Here is a 17,189-nt window from a genome sequence, read left to right as displayed (position 1 = left end):
TGTGCAATGAGCAGAACGAGCTTAGACTCAGTAACAAAATGAGAAATCACACTGGTGCATATCTGTCCTAAAGAACTCCTACCCCCAGGTCTTAAACATAGTTACAAATTTGCCAGCAAAAGAGGAGTAAGTCATTATAATCATTGTTTCTTCCACTTATAGGAGGGGAAAAAAAAACCAACAAAAAACCCGAACTCTTTTAAACTTTTGGCTTCCTTGGTGAATGTTTCTTTCCAGCCTGTGTTCTCACTTCAGAGCATTAATAATGTGCAGAATATGCCTGTCCATTACGACTAATGAGCATACTGGGGTTCACGTTACAGCTTGAAGAAATTAGGCATCTGCATTTAAATGCCTCTACTGATGATTGTGCATCTATTATTACTGGGGTGCATCTGAATAATTTTCAACATTGAAAAGAACTAGGCTTTACACATTAAATTTTAGCTTTCATCTGTGGCTTTTAAGTACAAGCCAAAGTATGTTAAAAACAAACCTGACCATAATAGAAAGCTTTCATGATGTTTCTCAAACCTTTGTCCCTCTATAATTTATTCTGACGTTCCTTTTTTTTTTTTTTTGGTAGGGGTAACATTGTGTTAGTTTTTACTTGAGATCTTTTATAAGCCAGCCTAGTGTCTGAGTGGGTACATTGTATTGTGTTTACTGTTCAATATAGGCTAAATTAGCACTGGTTCTAAAGAAAGAATTAATATAATCCTTTCATGGGAGTCATAATTAGGTAAATGTCTTTGTGTGTTAAAACTTGCAAAGGTCTATGCAATGTTTAAGACACATGACAACAGATCACTCATTCATTCATTTAAGCAACAAGAGTTTTCAGGCTCCAACAAAAATGCCAGACACCATGCCGGATGTAGGGGATGCTAAAATGAATAAAACACAATCAGCTGCCCTCAAGAAACTCTGTCTAGGGGCAGAGAGAAACATAAAAACAATGAGTTCAGCATCATAAATTAATGAAATGAATAAAATATACTCTATCACATTTGAACATTTAATTCAAACTTGACTTGCCCTTTATAAGCAGAAGGGTTATTTAAAATGATTTTCAAGGTTGTTTTGCTATCTTTTGGTCTCTTAAAAAATCTGATGAAAGATAAAACTTTACTTCCCAAATGGTCATAATTGGAAGCGAACGCATGGATAGTTAAGGATATTGTAAGAAATCAAACAGATGTCATGGGAAAACACTAAGCTTCATCCAACCTGGCATTTTAAAAAACTGTTAGAATTCATCCATCACTCATTCAATCAAGCATGTATTTACTGGCTTCTAAGTGCTTACTAACTAGATTGTGAGCGCCAAGATGTCTGGTTTTTGTTGTCTGTGCTCGTCCAGTGGCACACAATAGAAGCTTGATGTATGCTTTATTGACTGGATATTGAAAGAATGCAGGGGAAATGAGTGAATAAGCATGGCTCCTACCCACACAGAGCTTACAACCTAATTGAGAACTAGATTTAATGTTATTCCTGAGATTTAAAGATGCTCTCAAGAAAACTGAACAGTTTCATTAAATGAATAGAAGAGTGATGTCATCAGCAGATCATGGAGCTAAAATAACTATAACTCCACAACTTTACAATGTCTTTCCCACTTTCATAGTTACATACATATAACATATGCACACACCAAAAGCACTGCTGATTGTTAAAAATACATTTTTTAAAAGACAAATCTTAGACAGGGCTTTGGAAAGGCTACCAGCCATAGCTACAAAGCAGAGGGTGCTCTCTCTCTTGCTGGCTGGCCAGCCAACCCATAGCCTAACCAACAGCCTCCCAGCTTCCCTGTCTGTTGCTTTTCAAAATGTGACTTTATTATTATTGTTGTTGCTGCCTTTGTTAACCAATTTGTCACTACCTCTGTTTAACATTCAGTAAGGTAAATATTTATTTACTTTTCTTCCAGTTTTATTGAGATTTAGTTGAAATACAGTACTGTGTAAGTGTAAGGTGTACAGCATAATGACTTGACTTATATACATCAGGAAATGATTATCATAATATATTTAGTGCACATCCATCACCTCATATAGATACAAAATTAAAGAAATAGAAAAAAATTTTTTTCTTTGTGATGAAACTCTTAGGATATACCCTGTTAACTATTTTCATATATAACAGAAAGCAGTGTTTTTTTTTTTATATTTATCATGTTGTACATTACATCCCTAGTACTTAGATATCTTATAACAGGGAGTTTGCTCTTTTTGATTGCCTTCAGTTAGCCGCCCCTCTGGTACCCATTAATCTCGTATTCTATGCGTTTGTTTTTGAAAATTCAGGAAAATTTACATTAAAGTGTCCATTTTAACACCAAAGATTAGGCAAATCAATGACAGTTTGAATAGGCCTAAGTCTTTAATCACACCAACACCTGTTCTTTAAGCCCGACTCAAACCACTGTATGATGGAAATGGGTTTAAATTATCTACATTTGTCTTTGGGAAGAACAAGGACTGTATCCCACAGTGATTTTACACACCATTGGGAAACTATACAAAGCAGCTGAAGGCTATTGTAAATTTCCATATGTATATTTCAGTATCCAAAACTGTATATATTCTATTGTTATGAAACAATGCTGATACCAGGAAAACTTGTTCTCCAAGAGAGTTCCACTGTAGTAAAAGTTGTTGAAGAGCTACCCCATATGATTTTTTTTTAATGTGTCTTTAGGAATAGCTGAACGTTATGCTGTAAACAAAACATTATTGGTCAGGCCGCCATTCTCATATCAAGAGTTCAGGATCCTAAGGAAGCGCTTATTTTGTCCAAAATGTGATATTAAGACTTCTTAACTCTACAGAAAAGTGAATAAGCAGTTTCCAAAGATGAAGACAAACAGGAGTCATAGAGGAAAAACTTCAGATTTGGAAGTGGTCGATTTGGACCTGGTGGCCCAGGCCAGCTGCAGATTTGGGTGGGACCCGAATCCTCAGGTCCTCGGCCCCATTTCTTTTCTGGCGCCTCATTACTGCCACCATCCAGCGCCTTCACCTCCCAATGGGGATGGGAAGTCCTTTGTAGACACTTGCTCCTGGGTGCCGCCCGTGGCCTTGACAGATTGCAGGAGTGCAGTTGAGGAACCCAGCCTCCCCAGACTCCGGAGTGAGCGCCCTGCTCCCGCCCGCAGGATCGTAGAGAGCGGAGGGAGTGGAGCGCGGCAGCGGGAGAAAGGAAGCCCCCGGGCGCGAGGCCTGGCTTTCGTGGCTTTGAAAACTTTCCAGCGCGCGTGCCACGGCGACGCGCAGCGGCTGCGCCGGGGCTCCAGCGGCCCGCGCCTCCCGCGGGGAACTTTTCAGCGTTTCGGTGGCTGTCACTCTCGCTTTCCGACGCACCTCCCCCTGGGCTCCGGCGGCCAGAGCGCCCTCCCTCTCCGCGAGGACCTGCCCCGGCGCCGGCGGCTCCCGTGCCCGCTCGGCGCTCGCTCTGTCCGCGCCCGCGCCGCCCGGCTCCCCTGCATCTCGCTTTGCAACCTGGCCCGGCCGCGCCCCGCGCCCTGAGAGCCGCGAGCCCCGGGCGGCCCCCGGAGCTGGGGGCGGGGAGCAGAGGAGGGGACCCGCCGCCGGGGGCTGGCTGCTGGCTCCCGGCCGACTTTTCGCCAATGGTCCAAAGCGACATGTCCAAGTCGCCTCCCACAGCGGCGGCGGCGGTGGCGCAGGAGATCCAGATGGAAGTGCTGGAGAACGCGGCTCCCGCGGGGGCGCTCGGAGCGGCCGCACAGGTAGCGAGAGCGCCGCGCCTTCCTCTTTCTTTGTGAGCCGCCCGGGCAGGCGCCGACCTCCATCTCTCCCGGCGCCTCCTCTCCTAGGATCCCTCGCCCAGCCGCTCGCTCCGGCCTGGGTCTCCGCCGCCGCCTCCTCCTTCCCCCGCGCTTTGCCACCCACTTCTCTCCAGGCGCCGGCGCCCGGGCCCCTCTTCGCTTTTCCCGGCTCTTCTCTGGCTTCCATTTTTCTCTGCTTCCCCAAAGCTAGTGGGAAGGGGCGGGGGAGACCTCCCGGTCTTCGGAGGCTGCCCCCAAGCCACCGCGGCCAGCCCTCCTCGCCCCTTCCCGGGAGAGGCACATGGAGAGACATGAACCAGGCGAGTGGACTGGACCTGCTCAAGATTGTGAGTCCGGGGGGCGGGAGGGGCCCCGCTTCCCACAGCTCTGCTCGGTCGCCGACCCTTCTGGACGAGCTCTGAGCCGGGGTGGGAACGGGGAGGCGTGCGACGGGGTGGGGGGTGGGCCTGGGGCTTGGAGGGGGGCGCTCTGCCCCTGCCTCCCAGGAGCGGCCGTGGCCACCCTCTGCACCTGGGCGTTACACCGTTCTGACCGCTCAGCTCCCCTCCTGGCACTGGCCAGGGTTTGCCCGGACCCCTCGCTCCCTGAAGAAGACAACCAGTTGGGAACGCGAAAGTTTTTATTTTTTTCCCTTGTCCCCGAAATGGCTAACATTTCAGGAGCTCCCGGACCGCCTCCTACTCTGATGAGTGTTAGTGGTTTCTGGGGAAATTCCGGTTTGCTGCTCTAGTGAAATAGGAGATGTCAGTTGTAGACACTGGGCAATGATAAGGTGGCTTTTACGTAAGGCTTTGGCAGGTACAGTTTGGATTACAGACACCTCCAGGTCTCAGTGGTGAAGAGTCTCTCAACTTTTATCCTAGCAGGGCAATGACTTAAGACTTCTGTGTTCTGCGTGGCGAGCCATGGTGAAGCGGTTAGGGTCACATTTCAAGTATCACTTTGGAGAAAGTCTCTTCTTTGCTTAGCAATATTGGTTTGTTGATTTCAAACGTATATTTACCAGATTTTAAATTGTGAGAAGATTATATCATTTTATATGTATGTAAAACATACAATTTATATGTTTTATATTTGTATGTGCTCAAGAGAGAGCATGTTGGTCTTATTCATTGTAGCAATGGGGGCCGGAGTGGAACACAGTAATAAATTGTTTTGCTGCTTTGTTGTTTTGATAGCTGGTGGAAATTGACTGCTTTAGATATCTTGATACTGTTAATGGTGGTGGTTCCAGTGGTATATTCGTGGAGCTTTATTGGACTTTCTTTTTCCACTGGGAAGTAAATGTGCTAACTTTAAACACATAATTCACTTTGATTTGAAATGGAGGAAAAATGTCGAAACCAATCAGTTGTGTAATCAGAAAGCCATTTCTTTCATAGGGGAATTCATTTCTTTCCTAGAGGTAAGACAGCTAGATTTTAGTCAGCCTTGGGCTGTTTGGTGGAACAAGCAGAGTGGGGACATGTAACCAACCACCTACATTTCCATCTAGTCTCTGCCAGAGGATCTGAATCCTTACCAACACCTGTCACATTTGTTCTAGACTCCTGATTTTATCTGCATACTCACCAAGTAAGATGAGAGAGGGAAATACACTTGGGGACCACGGTTATTCTAGGATGAAGGTCTTGAATATTGATGGGACTTTTAGATGCTCTTTTCTCTTTGATCTTCAGGGATGTGTGTGTGTGTGTGTGTGTGTGTGTGTGTGTGTGTGTTTATTCTTATGATAAAAATAGAGTTCCTGAATTCCTAAGATCAAAGTTAGGGCAGACAGAAAGCATGACTGCATTCAGATAAGAGGTACGAATTTACTTAGTGATTTATGCAGTTCAGTGTAAGTCAACAAATACTTGTGATGCATCTACCACGTGGAAATGATTCAGACACGAGGAGAACATTTCTGCCTTTAAAGAACTTACACTCCAGTGGCTACAGGTGTGATGAATGGAAGACAATTGTGTGGCGTGGGACTCTGAGGAAAGTGCTGAATCTTTTATGGTGTCAAAGGAATAAAGGTCACAAATTTCTATTTGGAGTAATCTGTAAGGACTTAATGGAAGAGGGGGCATTTGAGAAGGGATTTGAAGAATGGGTCAGACTTCAACAGAGATTTTCAGAGAGATGGTGGGAGGCTATACAGGAAGCAAAGTCATAGCAATTACAAGTCTGAAGTGATACATTTTTAATCCTGAGTTCAAAAAGAGTGTGGAAAGTTAGAGATTGGGCAGAATCAAGCAGAAGTCTGACAAGGCAACTTGAGGCCACATCTTGGAGGCTTTGGAACCTGCAATGTATTGAACACCAGAGAACCTTGGAAGGGGTTCAAGGAAGAAGCCGCATGATCGCTCATTGAGAAGATTCACCTGGGAATGTTTGGTAGGGTAGTCTGGAGTTGTGGGGGTCCCCAGGTGGAGCTGCCAGGAGGGTGACTGATATAACAATTTGGGCAAGAGGTAATAAGGTATAAACTGAAAAAATAGATAAAAGAAATGACAGGACTGTGGATGGACACATTCCGGAGACCCAGTCCCCAGAAATCGCAAGTGATTGTATAGATCTAGGAGAGGGAGAGGGAGAAATGGGTATTATAAGCAGATAAGAGGTATAAATATTCAGCTGCATCAGCATCCAACTCCTTGTTTTCTCTGCCTTCCAAAAATGAAAGCAATTTTCCTTGAACTGTGTTCATATCATATTCATTATCTGAGGGAAACATTGCCTTGTTTGTTTCATATCTAATAAATAATGGCATCACAGAACTCTGAAAATTTGGCAAAGCATCTCTTCTGTGTCTCTGGGCAGGACAGGCCAGCAGTACTACCGCCTGAGAAAAAAGGCTGTCTCTGGAGCATCCCTCTGTTTGGTGATCCTGAGTAACTGTAATTCTACTTAGTAGTGGAATTTTTATTTGCAAATAGTACCTCTAAGCTATCATTGGTTTGAAGAACCCTGTCTGTTTCACCTCTGGATTATATTGCAAGTTCTGTATGAGTGAAGCAGAAGACGTACAACCACAGACTGCCCATTTTTCTTTTTTCTGTCAATAATCCTGCCTAGGGATGGGGCACCCTCATCCACTCCAACCCCTTCCCTCCAGCAGTGTCCTGAACAAAACAGATCTATTTCTTACGTGAGAAGCAGGTGCAGTCTAACTGCAAATTCTTGAAAGTTCAGATTTAAGCAGATCACATCACTTAAATTTTTTTTTTTTTTTTTTTTTTTTTTTGCAGGGGGAGGTAGTTAGGTTTAGTTTATTTTTGATGGAGGTACTGGGGATTGAACCCAGGACCTCATGCATGCTAAGCAGGTACTCTGCCACTGAGCTATACCCTCACTGATAGATGTCATTACTTTTTAGGTAACCTGTTGAACAGTTTGAAAGCAAAGTTGGATGCAGTCCACCCCTAAAGTCAAGGTGCTCATTGAGCACTCTCCCTCCAAAGCTCCAAATCTGTGCTGTCCAATCTGGGAGCCACTAGGCACATGTGGCTTCTGAGCACTTGAAACGTGGCCATTCTGAACTGAGATGTGCTGTACATGTAAAATACATGCTAAATTTCAGAGGCTTCATATGAAATAAAGAATATTCAAAAAAGAATATACATATATATAAAACCTAATCATTATGCTGGACACCAGGATCTAACACAACACTGTAAATCAAGTATCCTTCACTAAAAAATAGTAAAATAAAGTACATAGAAAACTAAACTAAACATCATTAATATTTTTATATTGATTGCATGTCACAATGATAATATTTTCATTATATTAGGTTAAGCAAAATACAGTATTACAATGAATTTTACTTATTGCCTTTCCCCTTTTTAATATAGCTACTAGAAAATTCCAATTACTTATGTGACTTGTATTATATTTCTGCTGGACAGCATTAGCCCAAAGTACCGCACTGGTGATTCTCCGGGGAGTTGAATAGATCTCAGTGGAGCCCTGATGGATGCAGAATTGGTGAAAGGAACTGAGAATAGGATGACAACGGAGGAGGAAATGGATGAGAAACAAGAGCAGTATCTCAGCACAGAAGGTCTCAAAGAGGTTGTAACCGGTGCCTCCAGTCACACCTGGAGGTGAAGGATCACTAACGAGAGGGCGTGTTTGTTTTGCTCCTAGCAACAGAGCCTGGCTGGTTCCACACCAGCTGAGTTTGCTAGCTGCTTTTCAAGCACATTGTAGTAATCTGGCCTGGTAATGGCAACATCCAAAGTCTTAGCGAGGAGCTTCATCTAAAGAGAGAAATTTGGGAGTCTGAAATTTGCAAATGTTAGCCACTATATATAAAAATAGATTATAAAAAACCAAGTATCTTTTGTACAGCACAGGGAATTATAGTCAATATTTAGTAATAACCTTTAATGAAAAAGACTATGGAAACAAATAAATGTATGTATATGCATGACTGGGACATTGTGCCATACACCAGAAATTGACACATTGTAACAGACTATACTTCAGTGAAAAGAAATTTTAAGTAAATAAATAAAAAGAGGGGCAGCGCTTCTCCCCAGGTCAATACCATTTTCCAGAAACTTTCTTGGGTCTGAGGTCCAAGTCAGTCTTTTGCAGTCTCCAAACACAATGGTCCCGGGTACTGGGTTTTATGTTTTGCTGCAACCTTCACTGCTGACCCCCATTAATTTCCTCTTTGGTGGTATTTTGTTCTGGTGTTGCACGGCAGAAATTTTAAAACATGTCAATCGGGATTTCTGAGTGTTTTGAAATGTGAAATATAAAATCTGACTGTTGGAGTGGTTTGAGGTTTCATTGGTCTTATAGTTTAATGTTCCTTTTGCTTTTTGTCTTGCCTTTTATGTCAAGAGTGAGAGTTTACCTGGTTCTCTACTTAATTTCATTGAAATATACACTATGCAGCCTGAGTCCTTTCAAGAAAAGCTGCGCAAAGTATGTTAACCCTGTAGTGGGGTGGTGGCCCTCTTTGATTTTGTGACTGTGGGTCATGGCTCTATCTTGCTAATACTACAGGGCACACGCTGACTTTCACAATTACAAATTGGGAATTCAAATTAAATACGATGCCACGTAAGTCAGTGGGTCTGTCTTAGATTTCTTTCCAAACCTGGCTGGAGGTAGATTGTGAAGAGGGCAAGCTGGGGCCCTGGTCATCGCCTGCCCTCCTTGTCTCTGCACATACCCACTGGCCACGTATCTGCTTCCTGGTCTCATCCCTTCTCCCTTCTCTACCTACCAGACCCCCACCAAGAGCTCTATTAAGCTGCTTCTTGACTCCTTTCTGCTTTCGTGTGAACTGATCCATAGAGAGGACTTGCTGTATTCCCCCTTTTCTAGGGAGGAACCTCAATGTCTTCTGTTCTAGTAAAAGGTCTGACAAGGTCATTCACTTGATGCTACAGGTTAATAAGGACATTTAATGTCTGATTCCTCTCTGGTTAGTTTTGGCTTGCTTTGCTTCAGACCCTAAGATGAGGAAAGTCTGCAGCTTGAAGGGATACATATCAGTGAATGCTGATCGAGAGGGATGGAAACTAATTTCAAGCATCAGCATTATGCTCATGGAGAACAATCTGTAAGGAGGAGAACTGCCTCCTTATTCATCAACCACAGAAGCAACAACATTTTTAATGCTGCCCCCAGGGGCCGCCAAGCCAACTTTGTGCCCAAGGCTGGGCTGCAGTCTCCAGTCAACTGGCAACTTCTGTAATTAACTATGACCATCTACTTCAGTCAGACAGAAATGAGATGTCAATTACTTGTGCAAACGTGCTGATTTTAAGATTACACTCCAATTTTTAGAAGTTATTTAGTATCAAGGGAGACATTCCCAGGAAGCTGATATTAACATCGAGATGAATGTTGGATATCTTTTTAATAAGTCATGTAGACATTTGTGACAATTTCTTAATTTTTTTCTAGTTTCTGAAGTCTTACTAGGTTGGTTGATGTTTTAAAAGAATTAAAGGAATTTAAATGTATGGTTTTCCTTTTACCTATTTGTTGTGGTGACATCATTTGTTTTTATTAAGCTGCATGTAAATAATAAGCAATGAGTTGAAATTAGTGACTGTTCAGACCGTGCTCTATAAGGCCGTAGAGGTCTGCATGAATCACGGAGAGCGTTATGGGTTACACCTAGCACTCTGGACAAACCCCCTGTCTTCTCTTTACTTCCTGAAACCCTGGCTCTGATTATTAATTGTTCCATATATCAGATGTTTATATATTTAGTGTTGCTAAAAAAAAATTTAGAAATCCCATTGGTTATAAAAGTAGCTGCATTTGAAGTAGCAAAGAAGACTATACTTCTTTTCCAAATTTAGGCAACTAAATATTTGAATGCTTAATCTTTTCTCTCTTTTACCATTTGAGTGAAGATTGGCCTTCATTTTTTTTTAAATTCCTCCATATGAAACACTCTACTCCTTATTTTCAAGAACTTTGAACAACTAATAAATAATTTTAGCAAGATGGACTTAATTTCAAATATGCATTGAACTGAAGGAAACATCATTTGCTCATGGTAGTATAAACTTTCACTAACATTTTTCAAAGTGCATTAAAGTGGACTACTAGCTTTAGAAAAGTCCTTTAGTTTTTTTCTTGATCCTGGATATTGTTAGAAAAAAATAACTAGCCATTGAGTCATGACCCTACAGTTAATTTTTTTTTAAAGGAGATTGTAAAAGAGAAATCACTGTTGAAATTAGTAAAATAGAACAGAGGTGTAATTCAGCATATCTGTTTATTTTGGATTTTAATAAATATGATATATAGTGAATAAGAATTTGCTATAGGAGTATTAAGCATAAACACTTTGAATAAATCATCCCTCATACATTTAAGTGATTGAAGAACAATATATTTTTCTCAAAACTATCACCAGTTTGCTGCATTTCAATATACCATAGTTTTTTAAGTGTATAAACTGTGACTTAATACATTTGAGACATGGAATCCAACATATACACATGGCATTGGCAGCTAAGCACACCTGAAATAATGTTTATGAACAGTTTTCCCCGGGGCCTGGAACAATTAGTGTGACTTTTTAAATGTGTCTAATTTCTTGCAGAGAACTGCAGTCCCCCTGGGACCAGATGTCTCATATATTGTGAGATTCTTACAGTGCCTGCTGGGTAGTGTGAACAGCCATGAAAAAGTTTCTCCTGCAAAACAGCTGAATAGTAAAAGCATAATCATCATTAAAAATCCAGAATAAATGATCATGCTAGAATTTCAAAAAAAGCTCTTTCCACCCATGGCAAAATGGTACTGGAGACATGGGGTCATGGGTTGAGAGGATAGTTTGTCTTTGTTCTCAAAGGTAACTTATGCTTGGAATGAAAAGGAATAGTGTATTTATGGGGGGGGGGGGACAGTATAGCACAAGTGGTAGAGCACATGCTTAGCACGCATGAGGTCCTGGGTTCAATCCCCAGTACCTCCTCCAAGAGTAAATAAATAAATAAACCTGATTACCTCCCTCCCAACAACAACAAAGTAAAAATAATTTTTTTTTAATTTAAGAAAAGGAATAGTATATTTACCATAAATATGCCCCCACCTTCCTTCTAAGAAACAGGTTAGGCCTTAAAAATGCTTTCAAGGTGATAAGTATTTTTTTTCCTTTTGGAATAATGTAATTTTTTTCTTTTTAATTTTAAGGAAACTTTCAGACTTTAACGTTCCTACGCCCTGGAAGACACTTCTGTCCAAACCTTTACATAATAATTGGAAAAGGAAGAACGCTGTTGAAAGAATGTTATTTTTCAACAGTTTACGGAATAATGTTTACTTAAGTAAGAAAGATATGCTGTTAGTGAGGAGACCTGGTATTATGAAAGTCCAGCCTAGATTGTCTTTCCTTTTATGAAGTTGAGAGTTAATTAAATGCCATGGAAACACATTTGTATTATATAAATCCCTTAGATACTTGGTAGAGAACAAACATATTTAAGACAAAATTTTGCTTTAAAATTATACCACCCCTCTCAGTGATTGCAGATGCATCTAAGTTACTCATAACACAAATGTTTGTAATAGATTTCAGCTTGCCTAAGTGCTGCATATATTGTGGCTTATAAGATATTTCCATTTTAATGAAAACCAGATGAATGTATAAAATACAAAGTAGCATTTTCAAAACCCTGAACATGGTGATTTTCAAAAAAGCAAACTGTGTACGTTCAGATCATCTAATGAAGTCTCTGTGAGCCTAATCCTTTGAAATACACTACACATTTTAGCCCAGTTTTTTCTCCACCCTTCTCACTCTAATGTGGATATCGCTTTTTACAATATCATTATGAGTTCTTACCATGTGCTAGATCTTATACTAAATGCTATAACTACACTGTTTAATACCTACAACAATTCTGGGAGATAAATCTTAATATCCCAATTTTAAGGATGAGAAGACTAATGCTTGGAAAGGTTAAGAAATTTGCTCCAGGTCTGCTATAAGCCTATCTATATTTAACTGTAAACCTCAGGGTTGAGCTATTTTTCCCTTACATTTTAGTGTTTAATTTTCTCAATAACTTTATGAGTGCCTAGACTTAAACATAGATTAATGCATAATTTATTCTTAGTGCTCTGAATGTAAGCTGTAGATTCAGCTGTAGAAAAAGCAAGTTCATTTGTAGACATCTGTGCTTGGCCCAATCCTATTACTGAAACAAATTGTCTTACTTTTAACATCCTGTTCTTAAATGCTTACTTCTTTTTCTCCTTCTTGTTCTTCCATAAAATTTATTTTTCTTGCCTTCTCAGCAAAATAAGCAAGCGCTTAAAGAGCAAGCTTTTCATATCCTATTCAAACATGACAACAATGGGCCAGAAAATTTTTAAAGTATTTTAATTTCATCTCATTCACTACCATTTCTATAGCTTTTTCACTATCTCTCAAAGCAATCTGTGGATTCATACCATAATATGAAGGACTGACACCAGGCTCATTCATGCCCCACCTCGATCTATGTCTATATGAATGGAAGAGTAATCAGAATTCATACACCAAAATGTTGCTCAGCCACCATATGCAAGTAGCACCCTAAACTGGGAATGTAAATTATATATTATATTACCTGTGGAATTACAAATTAAGACATGAAAAGAAGCCAGAAATGGGTATTCAGCACCACTGGAAAACAGTATTTTGTGATGCTCGATCCACTGCATTCATGTTCTTGGAGGGACTTTGACAAGTTACTTTCCGCTCACCCTACTTCTGCCCCAGTTGCTCCTACACATAAATACTTAATTTTTAATGCTTTATCATTAATAATCTTTTACCTCTTGACCGCAGATAATGCCAACAGATAGCATAAATTATTTTCATTCACTAGTTATTAAATGCTTTTTCTAGAAATCTCTCTTCCATATAAACTCCCTGATTGGAAATAAATATTTGTGATTCCACCAATAACTTTTTAATAATGCTCGTATCATGGGCAATTCATTCTTTGTCTTGATCTTGAACATTTTCTAGAACTAGGTTTAGATTCCTGCGAGAGAGTCTAATAATCATCTTATTTGTCTTGTCTTTTTTTTTTTTTTTTTTTTTTTTGTAGTCTTATGGAAAAGGAGCGAGGAGGAAAAACAGATTTAAAGGATCTGATGGGAGCACTTCTTCTGACACTACCTCAAATAGTTTCGTTCGTCAGGTAAGAGTTCTTAAATTCACGGTTTGGAGAAGTATATTAAAGTGAATTTAGTTTTGTCTTTTTTAGAGGTGGCTTTACAGTGGCATTCTTGCGATCCATATAGTATTATTGCACTTATTTTTAGTTGAAGTGAAAATTGCACCGTTTGATGTCATAATGAATATATTACAATTTTAAGTGAGACTGTATGAGTAATAATTACCCTGTTTCCTGGCAAGTTGGGGAAAGACAAATGCAGAATTCATTACAAAGGATTTCTTCATAACAGAATGCGTGAACTCTGGCAGAAATGATTACAGGTTTGGGAGTTTTGGGGCGGAGGTAGGGAGGCAGGCGATGGGCATCTGTATCGCCAACTGTGAAGTCGACATACTGGTGTTCCTCCACTTTGAGTTTTCTTCTGCCCACGTTGGGCTGGGCTTCTGAAAGAGAAGATTGTCCCTGGTCCTGAACCGGCTGAGGCTACTCTGGTTAAATAGTGCACATGGTGTCTTGGAGACAGAAGCTGCCTTTGGAGAAACAGCCTTCATTTCTGTTAAGGGGTGGAGTGTCCCTGCCCAGGAATTTGGAGCTGCCCCCTAAGCAGTGTCAGGATCCCCAGCATAGAAACACTCCTACACACAGCAAGAGAAAGGACTTTAATTCCCAGAGGAAGAGGATAGGCAGCCAGACCTCTAAGGATGATGGGGCACAGGTGGAGACTAATGTCTCATCCTATCCGCTGTAGGTGAGCAAGTGTCTTCATCTAATGCATCTCAGTGGGGAGGAAACTGGTGGGGAGCATGCTCAGGAGAGCCTGTTTTCCTGCCTGAAGGACCACTACCTTCTGATCAGCTCCTGTCAGTGGCAGCTCACTCCCCAAAACAATGGTTGTCAACTGGAAGAGCAGCTCCATTTCTGTTGAAAAGGATGCTATTTTCCCCACTGTTTTGGGGGTCCTTTCCCCACGTCTCTCTCCCACCGCTGGTTAGCGGCAGTTCAGCTTAACCTTGTTTACCTGTTGCATCCGTGGGGATTTTGTTCTTGGCTGGTGGCTGCTTCCTTCCACTTTGCTGACACAGACAAAGGATGGTCTGTCTCCAACCTTCAGTCCCTTCCTTGCGGTGTCAAGGGTGCCAGTGACATGTCTGAGTTACTTACAGGCAACTGGAGAAACTTCGGTTCTGGTCTCGGCCGGTTGGGAATTGTTCTGGTTGCAGGAAGTTAGAAACAGGTAGTTGGTTGAGAAGGAGCGGAGGTTTTTTGTTTTTTGGTGTTTTTTTTTTTTTTTTTTTTTTGGCTAAGAAACATTTCAAAAGAGAAGGGAAGATGAAGCCAAGTGCATCGCTGCTGTGGAGCCATGTTCTGACTGTGTCAGAGAAGCTGGGATGGGAGTGGGGGCGATCCGTGTATGTGTTGGCCTGATGTTGTCGTGGGCAAAACTCAGATGTCACAGTCCTGAGTCTGAGCGAAGAGCCTTAAGAGAGAGTGACTTAGCTTAGGGGAGTCTCTTAGAGGAAAGTCACCCAAGGCCTTTTCCCATTTTAAGCATCCTTGTTTATTCTACCTCTGGGACCAGGAGACAGAGACCGGGAAGCCAGGATCCACAACTCAGAGTTATCATCGCAGGGCTGAGCCCTGGGGGACCTGAAGCAGAAACAAATAAGCTTCTCAGGATGCCTGGTAGCTGCAGTAAAGCCACATGAAACGACACGCAGCTTGTCAGAATCGCATGGAAAGAAAAATTGCAATGTTTTGAGTGAGCAAGATATTGTGAATAGAAATAAATAGTATAGAGCCCATTGTTGCTCACTTTGGCTCTGTGAAAATGTTTCTGAAAAGCAATCACCAGACCCCATTTTCCAGGTGTCTCTTTGACTGTGAATTCCCCATCGTGGAGTTTTGATAACTTACTTCATAAGGTTAGGCGGGGTTGCTAGACTGTATGTAAACTAAGTGGGATTTTTTTTTCCTCGTGGTAACTTCCTTCGGACATTGCATTCTTGGTGATGTATGAGATTATGTGCTTGAAACACAGTTATAAAGAAAGCTATGAGATGACTTACTGGAAATGTTGATCTATATTGCCAAAACATATGTGAGCATGTAAGAAGACAAAAAAGAGCAATCTCTCCTCAAAGTCTGTCTTCTTGAAAGAACCCCCCAACTCCTTGACTCTCGGGATGAGGTGTTCACTATGGCATGGATTTGGGGTTACGATTACATCGCAGACCCACAAGTGTCAGCTTGCTTCTATCACAGAAGGAAAACCAGTGTCTTTGGCAAGAATGCTGAGTTAAACACTCTATTTTTCCTTTCATAATTTTATCTTGAGTCTGTTAGAACCACTTTCATATTTTGGTATCATTTGAAAATAAGCAAAAGCCACCATGGCATAGCTCAATATTTGACAGATTATGCATAGTTTCATCGGAGGATTTGCAGAAATGCATATGGGATAGTAACAATAAGTATATGTTAGATTAAATAGTTTGAAAGCATTCCTTTTGAATGTTTTCTTTTTTATCATAAGTAGATATTTTGTTAAACAAGTGATGTGTATCAGTATATATTACTTGTTTGTGATTAGGGCATATATATAATTGATATGGAAAACGTGTTTGGTCAATATAACTGGACTCTATTAAAAATATCTTATAATTAGATTTTATTCCTGCCCTTGAATTAAAAATAATTTCCATATAATTTTGAAAACCCTTCAACTTATACTTTCACAAACTGTATATTATTTATAAAGACTTTTTAAACTATTTGGGAAACACTTGGTACTTTCAGGTAGTCTTAATAATGATGAGATTTAAATATTTTAGAGGTTGAAAGTGTGAAATTTTTACATAAAGAAAAAGGAATAGAAGCTTTGTTTATTTTCATTTATTTATTTTTATAACATTTTTTATTGATTTATAATCATTTTACAATGTTGTGTCAAATTGCAGTGTAGAGCACAATTTTTCAGTTATACATGAACATACATATATTCATTGTCACATTTTTTTTCACTGTGAGCTACCATAAGATCTTGTATATATTTCCCTGTGCTATACAGTATCATCTTGTTTATCTATTCTACAATTTTGAAATCCCATCTATCCCTTCCCACCCTCCACCCCCTTGGCAACCACAAGTTTGTATTCCATGTCTATGAGTCTTTCTGTTTTGTATTTATGCTTTGTTTGTTTTTTAGATTCCACATATGAGTGATCTCATATGGTATTTTTCTTTCTCTTTCTGGCTCACTTCACTTAGAATGACATTCTCCAGGAGCATCCATGTTGCTGTAAATGGTGTTATGTTGTTGGTTTTTATGGCTGAGTAGTATTCCATTGTATAAATATACCACATCTTCTTTATCCAGTCATCCATTGATGGACATTTAGGCTGTCTCCATGTCTTGTCTATTGTAAATAGTGTTGCTATGAACTTACAAGCTTTTGCACAGCAGAGGAAACCATAGTAAAACAAAAAGACAACCTACAGAATGGGAGAAAATCTTTGCAAATGAAACTGACAAAGGCTTGATCTCCAGAATATATAAGGAGCTCATACGACTTAATAAGAAACAACCAAACAACCCAATCCAAAAATGGGCAAAAGACCTAAGCAAGCAATTCTCCAAGGAAGACATACAAATGATCAATAGGCACATGAAAAAATGCTCAGTATCACTAATTATCAGAGAAATGCAAATCAAAACTACAATGAGGTATCAC

The 17,189-nt window shown here is 40.5% G+C and overlaps 1 protein-coding gene across 6 annotated transcripts in view; it reads left to right on the top strand.

Moving 5' to 3' along the window:
* Positions 1 to 3,501: 3,501 nt before the first annotated feature.
* Positions 3,502 to 17,189, top strand: part of CACNB2 (calcium voltage-gated channel auxiliary subunit beta 2) — a 347,480-nt gene continuing 333,792 nt past the window's right edge. For 3 of the 6 annotated variants that reach the window (XM_074358076.1, XM_074358077.1, XM_074358075.1), the window contains exons 1-2: positions 3,502 to 3,754; positions 13,387 to 13,479. In XM_074358076.1, the coding sequence (XP_074214177.1) occupies positions 3,635 to 3,754; positions 13,387 to 13,479 (213 nt within the window). In that variant the 5' untranslated portion in view covers positions 3,502 to 3,634. Of the gene's footprint in view, positions 3,755 to 3,998; positions 4,141 to 13,386; positions 13,480 to 17,189 lie in introns of those variants that run through there. The other 3 variants (XM_074358073.1, XM_074358071.1, XM_074358072.1) reach the window with 2 other exon arrangements.

The sequence above is a fragment of the Camelus bactrianus genome, chromosome 35 (assembly GCF_048773025.1).
Source record: "Camelus bactrianus isolate YW-2024 breed Bactrian camel chromosome 35, ASM4877302v1, whole genome shotgun sequence".
NCBI lineage: Eukaryota > Metazoa > Chordata > Mammalia > Artiodactyla > Camelidae > Camelus > Camelus bactrianus.
Note: the sequence above shows the minus strand (reverse complement) of the source record. Positions and strands in the feature narration are given on the sequence as shown.